This window comes from Lissotriton vulgaris, chromosome 4_1 (assembly GCF_964263255.1).
Source record: "Lissotriton vulgaris chromosome 4_1, aLisVul1.2, whole genome shotgun sequence".
Lineage (NCBI taxonomy): Eukaryota > Metazoa > Chordata > Amphibia > Caudata > Salamandridae > Lissotriton > Lissotriton vulgaris.
This window is the reverse complement of record NC_141691.1, coordinates 672,691,189-672,705,720: the sequence shown is the minus strand read 5'-3', so window position 1 is coordinate 672,705,720 and position 14,532 is coordinate 672,691,189. Positions and strand designations below refer to the sequence as shown.

General features: G+C 45.7%; 1 protein-coding gene across 2 annotated transcripts in view; it reads right to left on the bottom strand.

The window, feature by feature from the left end:
- The window catches only part of PPP4R1 (protein phosphatase 4 regulatory subunit 1), a 604,307-nt gene that overhangs the window by 492,485 nt on the left and 97,290 nt on the right, over nt 1-14,532 (bottom strand). For both annotated transcript variants that reach the window (XM_086964940.1, XM_086964941.1), the window contains exon 3: nt 11,421-11,556. In XM_086964940.1, coding sequence (XP_086821066.1) covers nt 11,421-11,556 — 136 coding nt within the window. The remainder of the gene's footprint in view (nt 1-11,420; nt 11,557-14,532) is intronic.

Genomic DNA, 14,532 nt, shown 5'->3' with positions numbered 1-14,532 from the left:
AGACACTGAAGTCACCTCACACCCAATAAATGTAGATGCTGGAATCAGTTGGGTGTGCTTTGATTTCAAGTGTTTGTGTGCAATGATGTATGGGGTGTATATGTTGGCCGAGCCGTGGGTGGAGTGCAGCATGGTGTCACTGCAGACATGCCCTGCAATATTCAGTGTGAAGGCCGGAAAAGGGGGGAGTGGGGGGGTCGGTCAGGGCTGTGTCCGACTGTGAATAGGTCGCTGTTACATTTGGCATTTAAAGTAGAAATTATCACATAACTGACTATTACAAAATCAATGAAGGCTCAGCGACTAAGAAGGATATAGGGTATTGTTCTGTTTTGAATGTATACGTGTGCCTTATTCCTTTATGGAACTCATGCTGAGAACCTTAGAACATTGGCATAGAGGTTACTTCACGGTGGTTCCAGGCTCTGCAAGTTTGTCACTGGAGCAGCTATGGGGGAGATGTGTGTGCGGTCCTCTTCCTGGCAAACTTATTTGGATATCAACAGCTCTGTTATAAGATACTTTTATTCTGCCAGACCAGAAAATGTATTCAACACTATGTGGCCATTTCTTATGAAGTGCTGCACAAAAAAATAAATTTAGATCTTGCATACATACAACAGTAGCAACACACTACAGTTCGCAACTAGGTCACCCCCAGAGATGTGCATTAGAATAGGTTTGCTCCCTCAAGTTATAGCCACCAAGTTAGGGCACACAAATGAAAAACAAATAACATGACAGAACACCCCACAGGTATAAAAAAACAATGCAGATATGTTAAATGGATGGTTAGCACATTGCATCCAAGTGCAGCAGCTGTCATGACACGCTGCACATTAACATAACAGGTTACTTTTTGTACTCACTCATGCAACAGAGGACTTTCGACAGTAGTTAACATACCAGGTTACCATGTTTTCAATGGCACTTACAACTTAGGAGACAGTCAGATCACAAATAAAGGGGGACAAATCCGAAAAAATATTGCAAGCATGTCCAGCACAAAAAATGCTACCTGGGCAGCAAAACAGCTTAAACACCCACCAACAGTCTTCCACCATCTAAAACACTGGTTAGGAAAAGTTAAAGAACACCAGCCAGATCTCACCCACACTAAAAATCTTACTGCAGTAGCGCAATTAAAAAAGATACCTACAGCCATCTATACAACATATCTATAGAACCTATACAACATATATCTATACAACATATATCTATATAAAAATAATAGATTAAGGATGTACCAGTTCTATACTTGAAACTCATTTGATGTAGACACATTGTTATGGGAGGATACAAGAAATTGGTGAAAACACACACTCCATACCAACGACAGGGCCAAGATAAATACAAATAACAATGTAATCTGTATGATCTAGTGGCTAACAGGGATGAAAATTTTGGATACAAATGACTGACCTGATAACTACTAACATCAACAGTGGTCATTACATCTGGGGGCGTGGCTTGCGCGCACTGCAAGATGACCGATCGTTAGAGAGGCTCGGCCCGGCTGAGCCTTCATCCCCCAATATCTACCTATTTCACGACACATATGTGCTGAAGACGAGCGCTTCTTACCTTTGGGGAATCCTGCCTGAGTGGGAGCCGATTTGGGCGCCTGAAACTGCCAAAGTGACCGTTGACGAGGTATGCTGGGCCCAGCTGCCTCCTTGTAAAATGGCGGCTCCCGCTCAGCCAGGAGGTCGGCGCACCTCGGCAGCTGCTGTGTCTCCCTGTACCCGGTGGGAATTCTCTTGCTGTCTGCAGGGCTGGCTAGGATTGCGGTGCATTATCGGTGCATGATGGCGGCCCATTCCTCGAACCGCTGAACTGAGGGGGGTCGGCTGTGCCCCCGCTGCCGGAGGTGACAGAGCTGTGCCCCTGCTGGGTCAGGGCTTTTGGATCCTGCCTTGCCTGCACTGTGCTGAGAGGAGGTACCGCGTAGACCCCAGTGTGCCGAGCGCCCGCAGCGGTGAGTGGGGAATGGTCCGGCCCAAGCGAGTGACTGCGGAGGTGGTGCCGGCTGGGATTCGGGCCGATGGTGGCTTGACTTTGCGGCGGCTTGTGAGGCAGCATGGCTGTCGATGCTCCTGCGTGGTGACATCTGAGGAGTGCATATGGCATTGGATTGGGGCGGGCGACAAAGTTCTTTGTGCAGTGCTGCTGCTTGGTATCCTTGGGCCCACTGTTAGGATTACTGACCGCAGAAGTGAATCAGCTGTGGTCCGTGGCTCCCCCCTAACCTGCTGACTCTGCTGGAGATTTTCTCGTGAAAGGCTGTGCACCTCTATGAATCCCTAATATAGACAGCAATACATGGGCCTTTCACTTGTTGTGGACAGCTCTGTGGCAGGGGGTCTACGCATTTGGCATCACCGCGACCTGGAGTAGTTGTAGTGCGTTCTTACTGCTGTGGCGGATTTCACCTTCCTCATTGTGGCTCGGAGTGCTAAATTGCACCTTGCTTATCGTCACTGGCAGGCTGCGTATCTCTGAGCCCTTAAGACTGTGGGGATTGTTATGTATGGGTGCATTAGGCCTGTGGACTCATATTTAGGTTTGCTGCCACCATCATGGGGAGAACTGATAAAAGCCAACCTCGCCTCACGTTTGAGGCGCGTAAATACTCAAAATCTTCGCAAAGGGTAGCTTTGGACTCGGAGGCCAACGCCTCAGCTGCGGGACCCCCTACGCTTGAGAAGAAGCTGTTGGCCATGCAGCGTAGTCTATAGTACATAGAGGGGACAATGGCAGCCTTGAACCATCGATTGGACCACATGTCGACACAGCTTGAAAAACAAAATACCTGTATGGGAGCGGTAGAACAGCGTGCATCTGCGACAGAGGATGGACTGAGTGAGGGCACCAGGAAGACACTGAACATGGAGAAGGTCCCATATCTCAACCAGGCCAAGATCAAGGATTTGGAGGCCCGTTCCAGGAGTAATAAAATTCGGATTACGGGACTGCCAGAATTCACAAATGTTGGCAAAATGGAGCTATTCTTGGAAAACTTGATCAAGGACATATTTGGCACCGTACAGCTGTCCACCATGTTCATCGAACAAGCACATTGCTCCCTTGCGGCGAGGCCGGTCCCAAGTGCTCCTCCCCGTCCAATCATTGCGCGCCTGTTAAATTACAGGGACTGTGATGTTATATTGTGTATTGCCCGTGACAAGGGTACTATTGTACATTAGGGCAACCCACTTTTGTTCTTTCCTGATTTTAAAGTCGCTGTGCAGGCCGCAAGGAATGAGTTTGATGCGGTTAAAAAGTTCTTACACTCCAAAAGGGGTTCCCTATGCTATGCTATAGCCTGCTTGCCTGCATATTGGTCCTGAAGGGACATCGAAAATGTTCACCAACCCCAAGGCTGCCCTAGGACATGCTAAACACCTGAAGAGGGCACAACGAGAATCCCAATTGCCGGACAATGAGGAACATTAGGGACCTTGCATGGTTGCCGGATTGCCCGTCCTTTGTAATGTAGCTCTGTTGACAGTCTCTGTGCAATGTTGTGATCTTGCTCCTAACCGTTCCTCTTATTTCAGGGTGTCATTTATGGGCCTCTCGGCCTTAACGAATTTCTCTTGCCAGTGATTAGGTAGACAGTGTTAAGTGTGACAGGCACAGCTACCAGGTCTGCTCGGCCACCTCCTACTTGATAGGGGGCTAGGAGCGCCGCAACACCCACCACATGGGTGTGCCCCATCTGTACTTTTTTTGTTTTAGTTTTTGCTTGGCAGGCTTTAGCGAGTTGGGGACGCTGAAGTAGGTGGGGGGCAGAAGTTGAGGTAGTGACAACTGGCACTTCTTTCTACAATGTTGATGCATTCACTTTATTATCTATGTATGTGGGCACATGTTCCGGATTTATCCATTTAGGGAGCCTGTCATGACTATTAGACTTAATGAGTGGTAATGTAAAGTTCCTAACATGGAATGTCCGTGGCCTGAATACCCCCCAAAAAATGTGATCTGTATTGGCCTATCTGGATAGGATGGACTTGCAGATAGCTTTTCTGCAAGAGAGGCACCTCACCAAACATTCTGAGAAGACTGTGGATGCACGTTGGGCTGTGGTGCGGGTGGCGTTGTCTTTTTCTACCTATTCACGTGGTGTGATGATCCTGGTAAAACGTGGTGTTCCCTTTACTCTTAAATGGGCCGAGACGGATGAACATTGTCAAGTGGAGATGGTGCATAGCCAGCTGGGAGGAGTGATTGTACTTTTGGTATATCTGTATGGCCCAAATATTGATGAACCGCCTTTTTTGTGGATGTATGGCGCCGCATTTTGGGGTTTCCTGCTGTGGAGATTCTCTGGGGTGGTGACTTCAAGGTATGTTTGGATATGGTTATGGATCGTGTATGACCGGGTCTGGCGCGACCTAAGCATTCTTCAGAGGTTCTGCAGGGAAAGTTGGCGGCAGGAGGGCTGCATGATACATGGCGTTTGAGACAACCTGGAGCGCGCGAGACTACGTTTGTTTCTTTTGTGCATGGGACGTGTACACGCCTGGATCTGTGGCTTGCCACTGAGGTTGCTTATACAAGGGTAGTCAAAATTAGCCCTATGGGTCGAACGTTGTTGAACCATTCCCCGGTGCTTCTGGAACTTTGGATACCTACATGTGAGAGACCTCCATTTACATGGCGGTAGCAGGCCGCTTCGCTGACAGACTCTGTCTTTAGTCATACTGTTGGGGAGGCCATCCAGAAATATTTATGTGAGAATGAGGGTTCAGTTGGTGCTGCCTGACCAGGCTGGATTCATCCAGAGTCGTGCTACTGCACATAATCTCTGAACCCTGGCCGCGGTACTACAGGATATTGATCTTAACTGCTCGGCAGTTGCTGAATTCCTTGACGCTACCAAAGCATTTGACTCCCTGGAGTGGGATTACCTTTTGGGGACGCTAGGATATATGGGAATGCCTACTACCTTCCTTCAATGGATCCAACTGTTATAAATCGTCCTGTAGCTTCGGTGCTCCTCAACGGGATCAAGTCCTCCCCTTTTACTGTATCCAGAGGCATGAGGCAGGGATGTCCGCTGTCTCCCATCCTATTCGCCCTAGCCTTCGAGCCTTTAGCTGCCAAACTTCGGCAACATCATAATAGAGCACTAGTTTACCCGACTAGGCAACTACTCATCTCCTTCTACATGGATGATCTGACGCTTTATGTTAAAAAAAAAAACAAGATAATCTTAACCCTATACTTCGTGAGATAACCAAATTCTGGGCCATTTCCGTGGTACAAATTAACTGGTCTAAATCTGCGGCATTTCCCCTTACAGACAACACTCCATCGCACCAATTGGACTATCCCTTGCTCTGGGAGGCGGATGAGATAAAATACTTAGGTATACACAACACTAGGGCAGGGATGCACTCATGCAGCTGAAATATGGCACAACTGTGGACAAAATCACAGACACCATTACTAAGTGGATACGCCTTCCACTTTCCATGGCGGAACGAATCTCTTTGATTAAGATGATCTTGCTGCCCAAACTATTATACCTCTTCATTAACATACCTTATCACCCAAGGACTTTCTTCTTCTGGACGCTCGACTCTCCTAACAAGGCTCATATGAGGTGTGAAGCTGGCACAACTAAACCTGACCACTTTGATGCTACCGTATCACAAGGGGGGATATGATGCCCCAAACTTTGAAATGTATTACTACTGTGCACAAGCCCAGCCCGGTGCGCGCCAGGTGGGAATGGGATGCGGATCTCAATGTCACCCTGACAGATGAACAGTGGGAACACAGAAGCAGTGACAGGCAATAGTAGATTACGTCTCATTCATTTCAAATTCTTTCACCGCTTTCCCTTCTTGATATGGGGGTCTCCGTGTATAACTACGCGGATGACCTCCAGCTCGTATTTGATCTTTCTTCTCCCTTGCACTCCCCACCCAAATTTCACTCTACCTTGGCCTTTATTTCAGATTGGATGAATCGGAATCAACTGAAGCTTAATCTGGACAAGACGGAGTTGGTCCTGACTGGCTCCTCCTCTTCCCCTTGGTCGACTGCCTTTTGGCCCTCCATCTCTGGCCCTCCACCTCTACCAGCGGCCTCGGCAAAGACCTTGGGCATTAGAGTCAGTCGGGACCTCTCTATGCATGCCCAGATCAGCTCGGTTGTATCCTCCTGTTTCCTTTCCCTCCGAATCATCCGAAAGGTGTCCCGTTTCTTTTCTTCAGACGCCCTTAAGCTTATTATTTTGGCCATGATTCTTTCCCGTCTCGATTACGGGAACAGCCTGTACGTGGGCATTCCAGCGTACGAACTTCGCCGCCTACAGGCTGTCCAGAATCAGGCCGCCCGCCTTATTTTCCACCTCCCAAAGTCCTCCCACATCACCCCTGTCCTGAAAACACTTCATTGGCTCCCCATCTCCCAGAGATCCCTCTTTAAGATAGGCTGTCTGGTCTTCATGGCTCGAGCCCGCATCGGCCCAGTCTTTATCAACTCTCTCATCACTCCCTATGTCCCCAACCGTTCCCTCCGCTCCTCTAATCAGTTCCTCTACAATGTACCTCGATTCCGTAAATCCAAAACCGGAGGCACCAGATTCTCTGTTTTGGGTCCCTCCTTCTGGAATAGTCTCCCTCTACCAATCAGATCCATTACCATTTATTCCCAATTCCGTAAGGCCTTAAAAACCCACCTGTTCTCCACTGCTTATTCCTGCTAAACAGTTTTGGCTTCCCCGGTCTCCCTCAGCTCCCCACCTCTAGCGCCAGGAAGCCGCTTGGTCACAGTGCGCTCTATTAAGAACCTTTTTCATTTCATTTCATTTCATTTCATTTCATTTCATCATACTCCAGCTAGGCTTTAAAGGTTTTGCCTCAGATATAGTGATGCGTGTACACGATGCGACCGGGAGGGAGCGCGATTTTTACACCTGGTGTGGGACTGCCCTCAGGTGATGGCCTATTGAGTACAGACGTTTCAGGGGTTGTCGACCATGATAGGAAACCAGATCACGCCATGCCCACTCATAGCCCTTTTGGGCTTGATCCAGGAAATCCAAACGGTGCACAAAAAGTTCCTAGCAATGGGATTACTTTTGGCAAAACAACAAGTGATGTGCAGGTGGGGTGGGGTCGTGCTCCAAAATGTAAGGACTGGATTCACACTATGTCCACATGGCAAGATTATATGCACCATTATGCAGACAAACTTCCCACCACATCGCGTCCGGAAAACATCTGGGGGCCACTCAAAACATATCTTCTCGCGCAGGTCGCGGAGCAGGAGGAGGGGGAAGATACACCCGGGAGTGTGACCTGTCTCCAACCTACACGGGAAGTCCTACATGAGACATGAGATGGAGGTGCGGAGTTCTGTGACACTCTTGGCTCTGGACTAGCACCGGCAAGGTCCGGATGCTGGGCTTAGCACCACTATAACAGAGTGGAGGGATGCTGCATGATTTTTTACTTGTGGCGCTCTAGGTTGGAATCTGTTGGTACCTCGCGATGGCTATCATGTATCGTTACTTACTCACTGAAGCTATTAGACTGTACTTCAACGGACTAGACTGCTTGCAATATCACTTGATATGTTTTGTAGTATGTTGGGGAAGGGGTATGTTCAGTTGAGATACATACATATATTATATATATATATATATATATATATATATATATATATATATATAAAAAAATTGTATGTGAAACTGCACTGCATGCATGCATCAACAGCACCTATTTAGATTGTGATCTTTCCATTATTACATTGATGTACTGTGCAAAAAGTCAATAAAAGTTTCTGAAATCGCGCTAAAAAAAAAAAAAAAAAAGGAGAATGAGGGTTTGGATGATAGCGCTAGAGTCCTTTGGGAAGCATTCAAGGTGACTATCAGGGGGGTATGTATGGGGACACATGCTGGTGTGCTGTGGGATCTCCGGCTTAGAATTCATAAATTAGCGGCGGAAATCTCTACTCTCAAGCGGGCTTATGAGAAGGACCCATCTCCTGCGACGACGTCCGCGGTACAAAGTCCTTGAGGTCGAAATACACTCCTACCTTGATGATGTTGACCTTGGCTGTCTATCTCTAGAGCACAGGGAATATCTTACACAACCATTTGACAAAGAGGATGTAAAACTTGCTATTATGTCCCTCCCTTCATGCAAGGCTGCAGGGCTGGATGGGCTCCCCAGCGAGTTTTATAATGCTTACATTGATTTCCTGGCCCGAGGCTCCTAGAAGTTTATGTGGAGGCTTATGATGCTGGACATCTCCCCCCTCACCCAACCATGAAGAGGCCCTTTTGGTTATGCTTCTTAAGGCTGCTGATCGTGATTCGTACCAGCCCCTTTCAATCCTTAATGTCGATGTCAAGATCCTACCGAAGATGATTGCTATCCGATTGCAGCTGCTGGTGCCCCTATTGGTACTCCTTGACCAGTCGGAGTTTGTGTCCACTAGGTCTACCACTCATAATTTGCGCACGCTTTTCGCACCTTACATTACTTTGACACAGACTTCCAGGCAGTGGCGGTGCTGGATGCTTTTCGCGTTAGAGCCCTTGACTTGCAAATTGCGACAGCTGCATGCGTCAGCTGCTCTGCGTTTCCGGCAGCGACCCCTTGTGGTCTCGTTATATGCCGACAACATGCTACTTTATGTTCGCGAGCCAGCAACCTACCTGCCGTAATTACTCCGAGAGTACGTTAAATTCAAGGGCTACTCTGGGTTATGGATTAACTGGGCTAAGTCGATGGTGTTCCCACTGACAGCTGGCACGCGTGAGATTGAGCTGGACTTCCCCTCCGATTTGGACCCGTTGAAATATCTAGGGATATGGCTGCATAGGGATTTTGACAAGGTAATCTCCATGAACTATAGACATGTTGTTACACAGCTCTCGGATAGGACGGAACGGTGGGCCCTGCTGTCGCTGTCTCTTGCTGACCGTATTGCAGTTACTAAAATGTCTATATTACCCAAATTGTTATATTTGAGAATTCCCCATTCGGCTAATCATCTGTCTGTTCAAGATGCTGCAATTGGCCTTACTGTCCTTTGTATGGGGGTAAGAAGCCACGATGTAGTTGGAATGTTCTGATGCAGCCATTTGACAGGGGAGGATTTGAGGCACCTGATATGCACTTATATTATCTTTGTGCACTGGCACAGTTTTCCCATTATTGGTTCTTTCTGCAACGAGATTCCTGCCTCATACGGCAATTGAGTCTGATGCGGCACTCCCGATGCCTCTAGTGGCAGCAACACTCTCTGGAGGGAACTGCATCCCCAGGACGGAAACAAATCCGGTACAGTGCATTGCTTGGACCTGGCAGACTCTTGCCAAGAGGGCACAGCTGGTTTACCTATATGCCCCGAAGCTCCCTGTCGCTGCACATACGGACATCTTGGCAGCTCAGGAGCAACCCACTCTACGAGCGCTGGAGACTGTTGCTGTTAAGCAAATGGGTGACCTATATGAACGGGGTCAGTACCGCTCACTTCAAGATGTACAGGCGGGTCGGGATTCCGGATTGATGCTGGGATTTACATATGTGAGAGTGCGGCAGGCGGTCAGGGCCGTTTACCCTAATTATACCACTGAACCACAAACACTGCGGGCACTGCCGGCGGTGCTGGCTGGGAAAGAACGTAAGGGTCTGATCACTCGGTTATATGACGCGTCACAGCTGGAGAGGGAGTCAGGGGACGACCCTTCATTTCTTAAGTGGAACAGTACGCTGGGGTTTGAGTTACCGCTAGATCACTGGAAATTTTGCTGCGAGTTGACGCACAGCCTCACGGCGAACTACAATTTACGCATCATTCATTTAACATTTTTGCACCAGTTATATTATACTCAAGTGCAATTACGCAAATTTGGCCTGTGGGACACAGTTAACTGTATGCAGTGCGGGTAGGCTGACGCCGATTTTTTGCACCTGGCGTGGCAGTGTGATGGATAGGTTGCGAGTGTGCTTTCAGATGTTGTGATGGAGAGAGTGCGATGTGTACCAGAGGCAGCGCGAAGTATCTTAAGCCCTGCAACAGGCGGGTAGTCGCTGTCTCAACTCTGCTGGCTAAGCGTGCTGTGGCGCAATGCTGGGGTGCAAAATCCATGCCCACTCTGAAGAAATGGATACGAGACTTCATATATTGTAGGGAACAACTGGAGGCTTACGAGGAAGAGCTGCCTGAGGCCTCAAGGCCTTATTTATGTCCAAGGTATCTTCCCTCATGTGTCTGGCCAGGACTTCTAGGACTTTGAACTAATTCTTATGGGTTCTCACTCATGTGTGTTCACAAGGTTTTTGGATCCGAAAATCGTATGATGAAAAATTATGTAAGTGCTGGGAGAGGTGGGAGGGGAGGGTTAGTTTTTGAATTTTCTATGTTAACAAACGAAAATTGGCTTGTATCCTCACATGCGAGTATGATATTGCTGCACCCCAACCCTGGGGCTTTGTTTATACTTGTTGCAAGCCTCTCAAACAAATTTAAGTGGTCATTATGTCTATTACATAGGTTTCTACTCAATGAGGGAGAAAATGTTTACCAAAATACTGTAGACAACAAGTAAGATTAGGTTTATCAATATGAAGTAGTATCTGCCAACTCCAACAATTAATATGCATTTAAACAAATTAAGTGGCCTACAGGACCAGGCAAAGGAGAACAAAATTGTATTCTACAGAAAAGAGCTTAACTGAATGAATGTTCTCTATCATTAGTTTTTTTTCAATACTGCAATTTAACATATGGGTAATTTCATTAAAGCATTAAAGTCAAAACCGGATAGATGAATGGGTTTTCGTTTACCAAAACTGTGAAAACCTTTTTTAACAATAGACTGTGGCATCCCTAAAATTATACTGGTGGTAGCTCAGATGTCACACACAAAGCACTATATGATTTCTCAATGAGTGGTGTTCATACTGAATCCAGAACTGGATGGTGATGCACAGATTCTTAATTTTAGATGGCAGCTGTTCCTGTATGAATGTGCACATGTACAGGCGGCCATCTCAATAGGATTTAAAACCTTGACTAATACAGCATATTACTGAGTTGTATGCAACTAAAACAAAAGCAAAGAATAGCTTTAAACGAAACATCCATTTGATAGAACTTATATAAAAATAATTTTAAAAAAATTGGCCTAAGGATAAGTTGGGGGTGAAGGTAGATCTGTCAATCATGCCTACACTTCCAAAACATCAGAATATTCGTGAAATTGAGTTCTTCCAGTAGTAAACTAAAAAGTACTTTCGCTCGTTTTCTCATTTTATACATTAGTCTATTTGTAATGGGCTAATAGAAAGATGATAATCTCCCTTTGGCATAGCACACATTCCTTTAAAGCTTACAGCAGGAATATTAAGAGGCATTTTAGTCAAAACCTATTACAAGCATACCTGTTAAAGATGTTCTCACTTGCTGCGTACTTGTCTAGTCTCCCCAAGGGCGTCAACATCTCATCTTGTGAGACGAAGTCCAGGGCTGAAGGTATAATAATCACGTCAGATTCCGAGCTGTAGTCATCCACACCAACTATCAGATATAGAAGAATATTTTTAATAAATGCTTGAGATTTGCATACATGCTCAACGGTAAAATGAAGATTAGCCTAATTCACAATCAAACTCAATTTTGACATCAAAGCACACAGAAGCAAACAACAACTTAATGAAAACCAAGGAGAGCCATGTACCCAGGATCCAAGCAAGGAAATCAACTTAATCATTTACAAAGTCACAGCCACAGGCGGTTCATTCCCATGGAAATACAGGTGTTTCATTAGAAATTGCAGTAGGGAGGGCAATGTTAAGTAGCACTTGAGATATCTGCATGCCGTCACAATTCCCTCGCCAACCACATTATCATTCTTAGTGACACTACCACGTTCTCGGCTAAGTTTTAGAAGGGTCACTGCTCTGCAGTTCAGGGTTGCGCTTGAGATTTTTAAGCGTCTGAATAGCAGACAAAAGGGGGTAAAATGTTATACAGTAGTGGACAGTGCTCATCTGAGGACAGTTATGTCCCGGACCTTTCCCTCCCCCATTGTTCAAATGTCTATTCTTGCAGAAGGAAGCCAAAACAAAGCATTTTGGGGTCTAATCAACTCCTCAAAAGGCACTTACGGGTAACAATGGCTGCATTCATCATCAATACAAGTAGAGCTTACAGACCCGGAGTACGGCTGCACCAATCATTGCGCCTGATCTGACAGACTGTATGAGCTAAGGTTTGGGACTAGAGATCTGAAAGTGCGCACACACTACACTTGCAGGTGTCTCCCGTTCTTTAACTTCAGTGATTGGCTTAGAACTATTTCACAGCATGGCTGTAATGGCCCTAACAAGAAAAGCAATCTTTCAAGCACAGTTTATGATGTGCAATCCTTAAGAATGAGCCTGATGCCCTAAAAATGTGAAACACAACCTTTTCGCTCTACAAATCGACAAGTTACTGCTCAGCCTCCCTTAAATCTAAGGCACAAGGCTTGCCCGTTCTATTCATCCGCATAGGACTTTTATTAGCTCCTGAGGCATCAACAAATCAATGAGGTTCATTCTCTACGATGTAATGAGATCATGTCTACGCAGAAGAGGGCTCTGGCAACTGCCGCAAATTGGTAAAAGCAGGTCCCATACAGTGCTTTTTCTTTAGCTTGTAGAGTATGGATATGTTTTCTAAATCAGGTAAATGCAGATGACGTCCTGGCGCTAATATGATCGTACTAGCTGATAGCAATCCTGCCGATGGAACATATTTTTTGCCTGTCAATTTAATGCCCGGAGAACAGCCAGGTTTTAAGGTGTTTTCTGAAAGTCAGAAAGTTGAATTGGCTTTTCAGCTGTTCAGGTAGGTTGTTCTAGAGATGGGCTGTGGTGTGGATGAATCTTCTGCCCCCCCAGCTGGAGCTTCTAATTTTATGGACATTTATTGTTCTAGTATTAGCAGATCGATGTAGCCTGCTGGGGTAATACCAAGTAAGATCTTTCTTTAGGTAGTCTGGGGCAGCTCCCTATAGGGCATTGTGAGCGACACAGAGGGTCTTAATTCAGACACTTTTAAAAAAAATATTTTATTTCATGGATCACAAGAAGTATAGTTGCAGATAAAGGAAAAACTATGTGGTGGTTGGGGCATTGGGGAGACCAGCTCGAGAGAGCTAGAAAAAGATGCACTTTGGGGAGTGCTTAATAAACAAGCATTTGCAATGCAATAGGTCTCGAATTTGCAAGAGTTTAAGCAATTGACATTGACAATGCCTTTTATGTGTTTTCCAAAACCATTACATATATAAAAGGCATTGTCATTTCTAATGCAAATAGCTCAAACTCTTGCAAATGTGAGCCCACTTTCGTAGTGGCTGCACCCCTTTTCTTTAGACACTGCCTGCCGTATTCATGTTGCAGTGAGCCGCGTCTGAAGAAAGAGGTGTGGCCACTATTTGAGTGATAGCATGTCATGGGGTGCTTTTACCCCCAAAAATAAAATTGTTCTTAAACAAACATTTTTGGGTTGTAAAAAGTACCCATACCGTGCTTTCTTGTTAATGGTGTGTACACCCCCTTCTTTAGATGTGGCTCGATGTAACCTGAATACGGCAGCAGTGTCTAAAGAAATGGGTGCGGCCACTATGCAATACTATTTTACTATATGAACTATGGTGGTAATTACTTTGTATTTGATGAAATGAGAAATTTAACATATGTGAATATAATTGATATGATTGCATACAACTGAATTAAAATTAATCCTCATAAATTTCCTTAGTCTTGTGTACCACTTTAAACATTCATTGCTGAATTTGTGTTATGAAATGTTATGTAGCCGACCACTTCTTTGCAATTACACTTTGACCCAGGTCGGTGAGTATCAAGGGTTTACCCCGTCATTACCTACCACACTATGCAATTGAAAGCATGATATGGGGGCTTTCACTGAATTAAAGCAAAATGTTTTGTGTTGCGGCCGCTGAAGTTAATCGACTGCGCTGCCAAATTAAATAAAGAAGTGTGGCCGCTATACTTAAAGCAGACCGCTCTGCTAAAGTAAATAAATAAAGAAACGCGGCCCCAGCATTTTTCACATAATTAGGACTTTGCTGCCTTTGCCACATAACCCATCATATACTGCATAATCTGCTGATGTCAACAAAACATTGTTTCTAGCTCAAATGGTTTAAAAGTTACTGAAAACACAGTGACCCGTGTTGCTCTGCAGGGGATGGCCCTTTTGAAAGGTTGACTGACCACCGTTCTGTTGCTTATTGCTATATTTTGGTGTTAAACTGGTATTCCTGAGATGCAACCTATGCCCAGACAGTGTAAAAATGATGAAAGAAAGGGTAATACTCTCACAAAATGTGCTGCATTAAGCCCCATAATTTGACTTTTCTTGTTGCATAATTTGGTGGGTAGAAATAAAATGTGATGGGAGCGGAGGCGGGCCATTAAATATGTCTGCATGTAATCTATAACAAGTTTGCTGCACTTTAGAGAGCTGGGCTTTATTTAG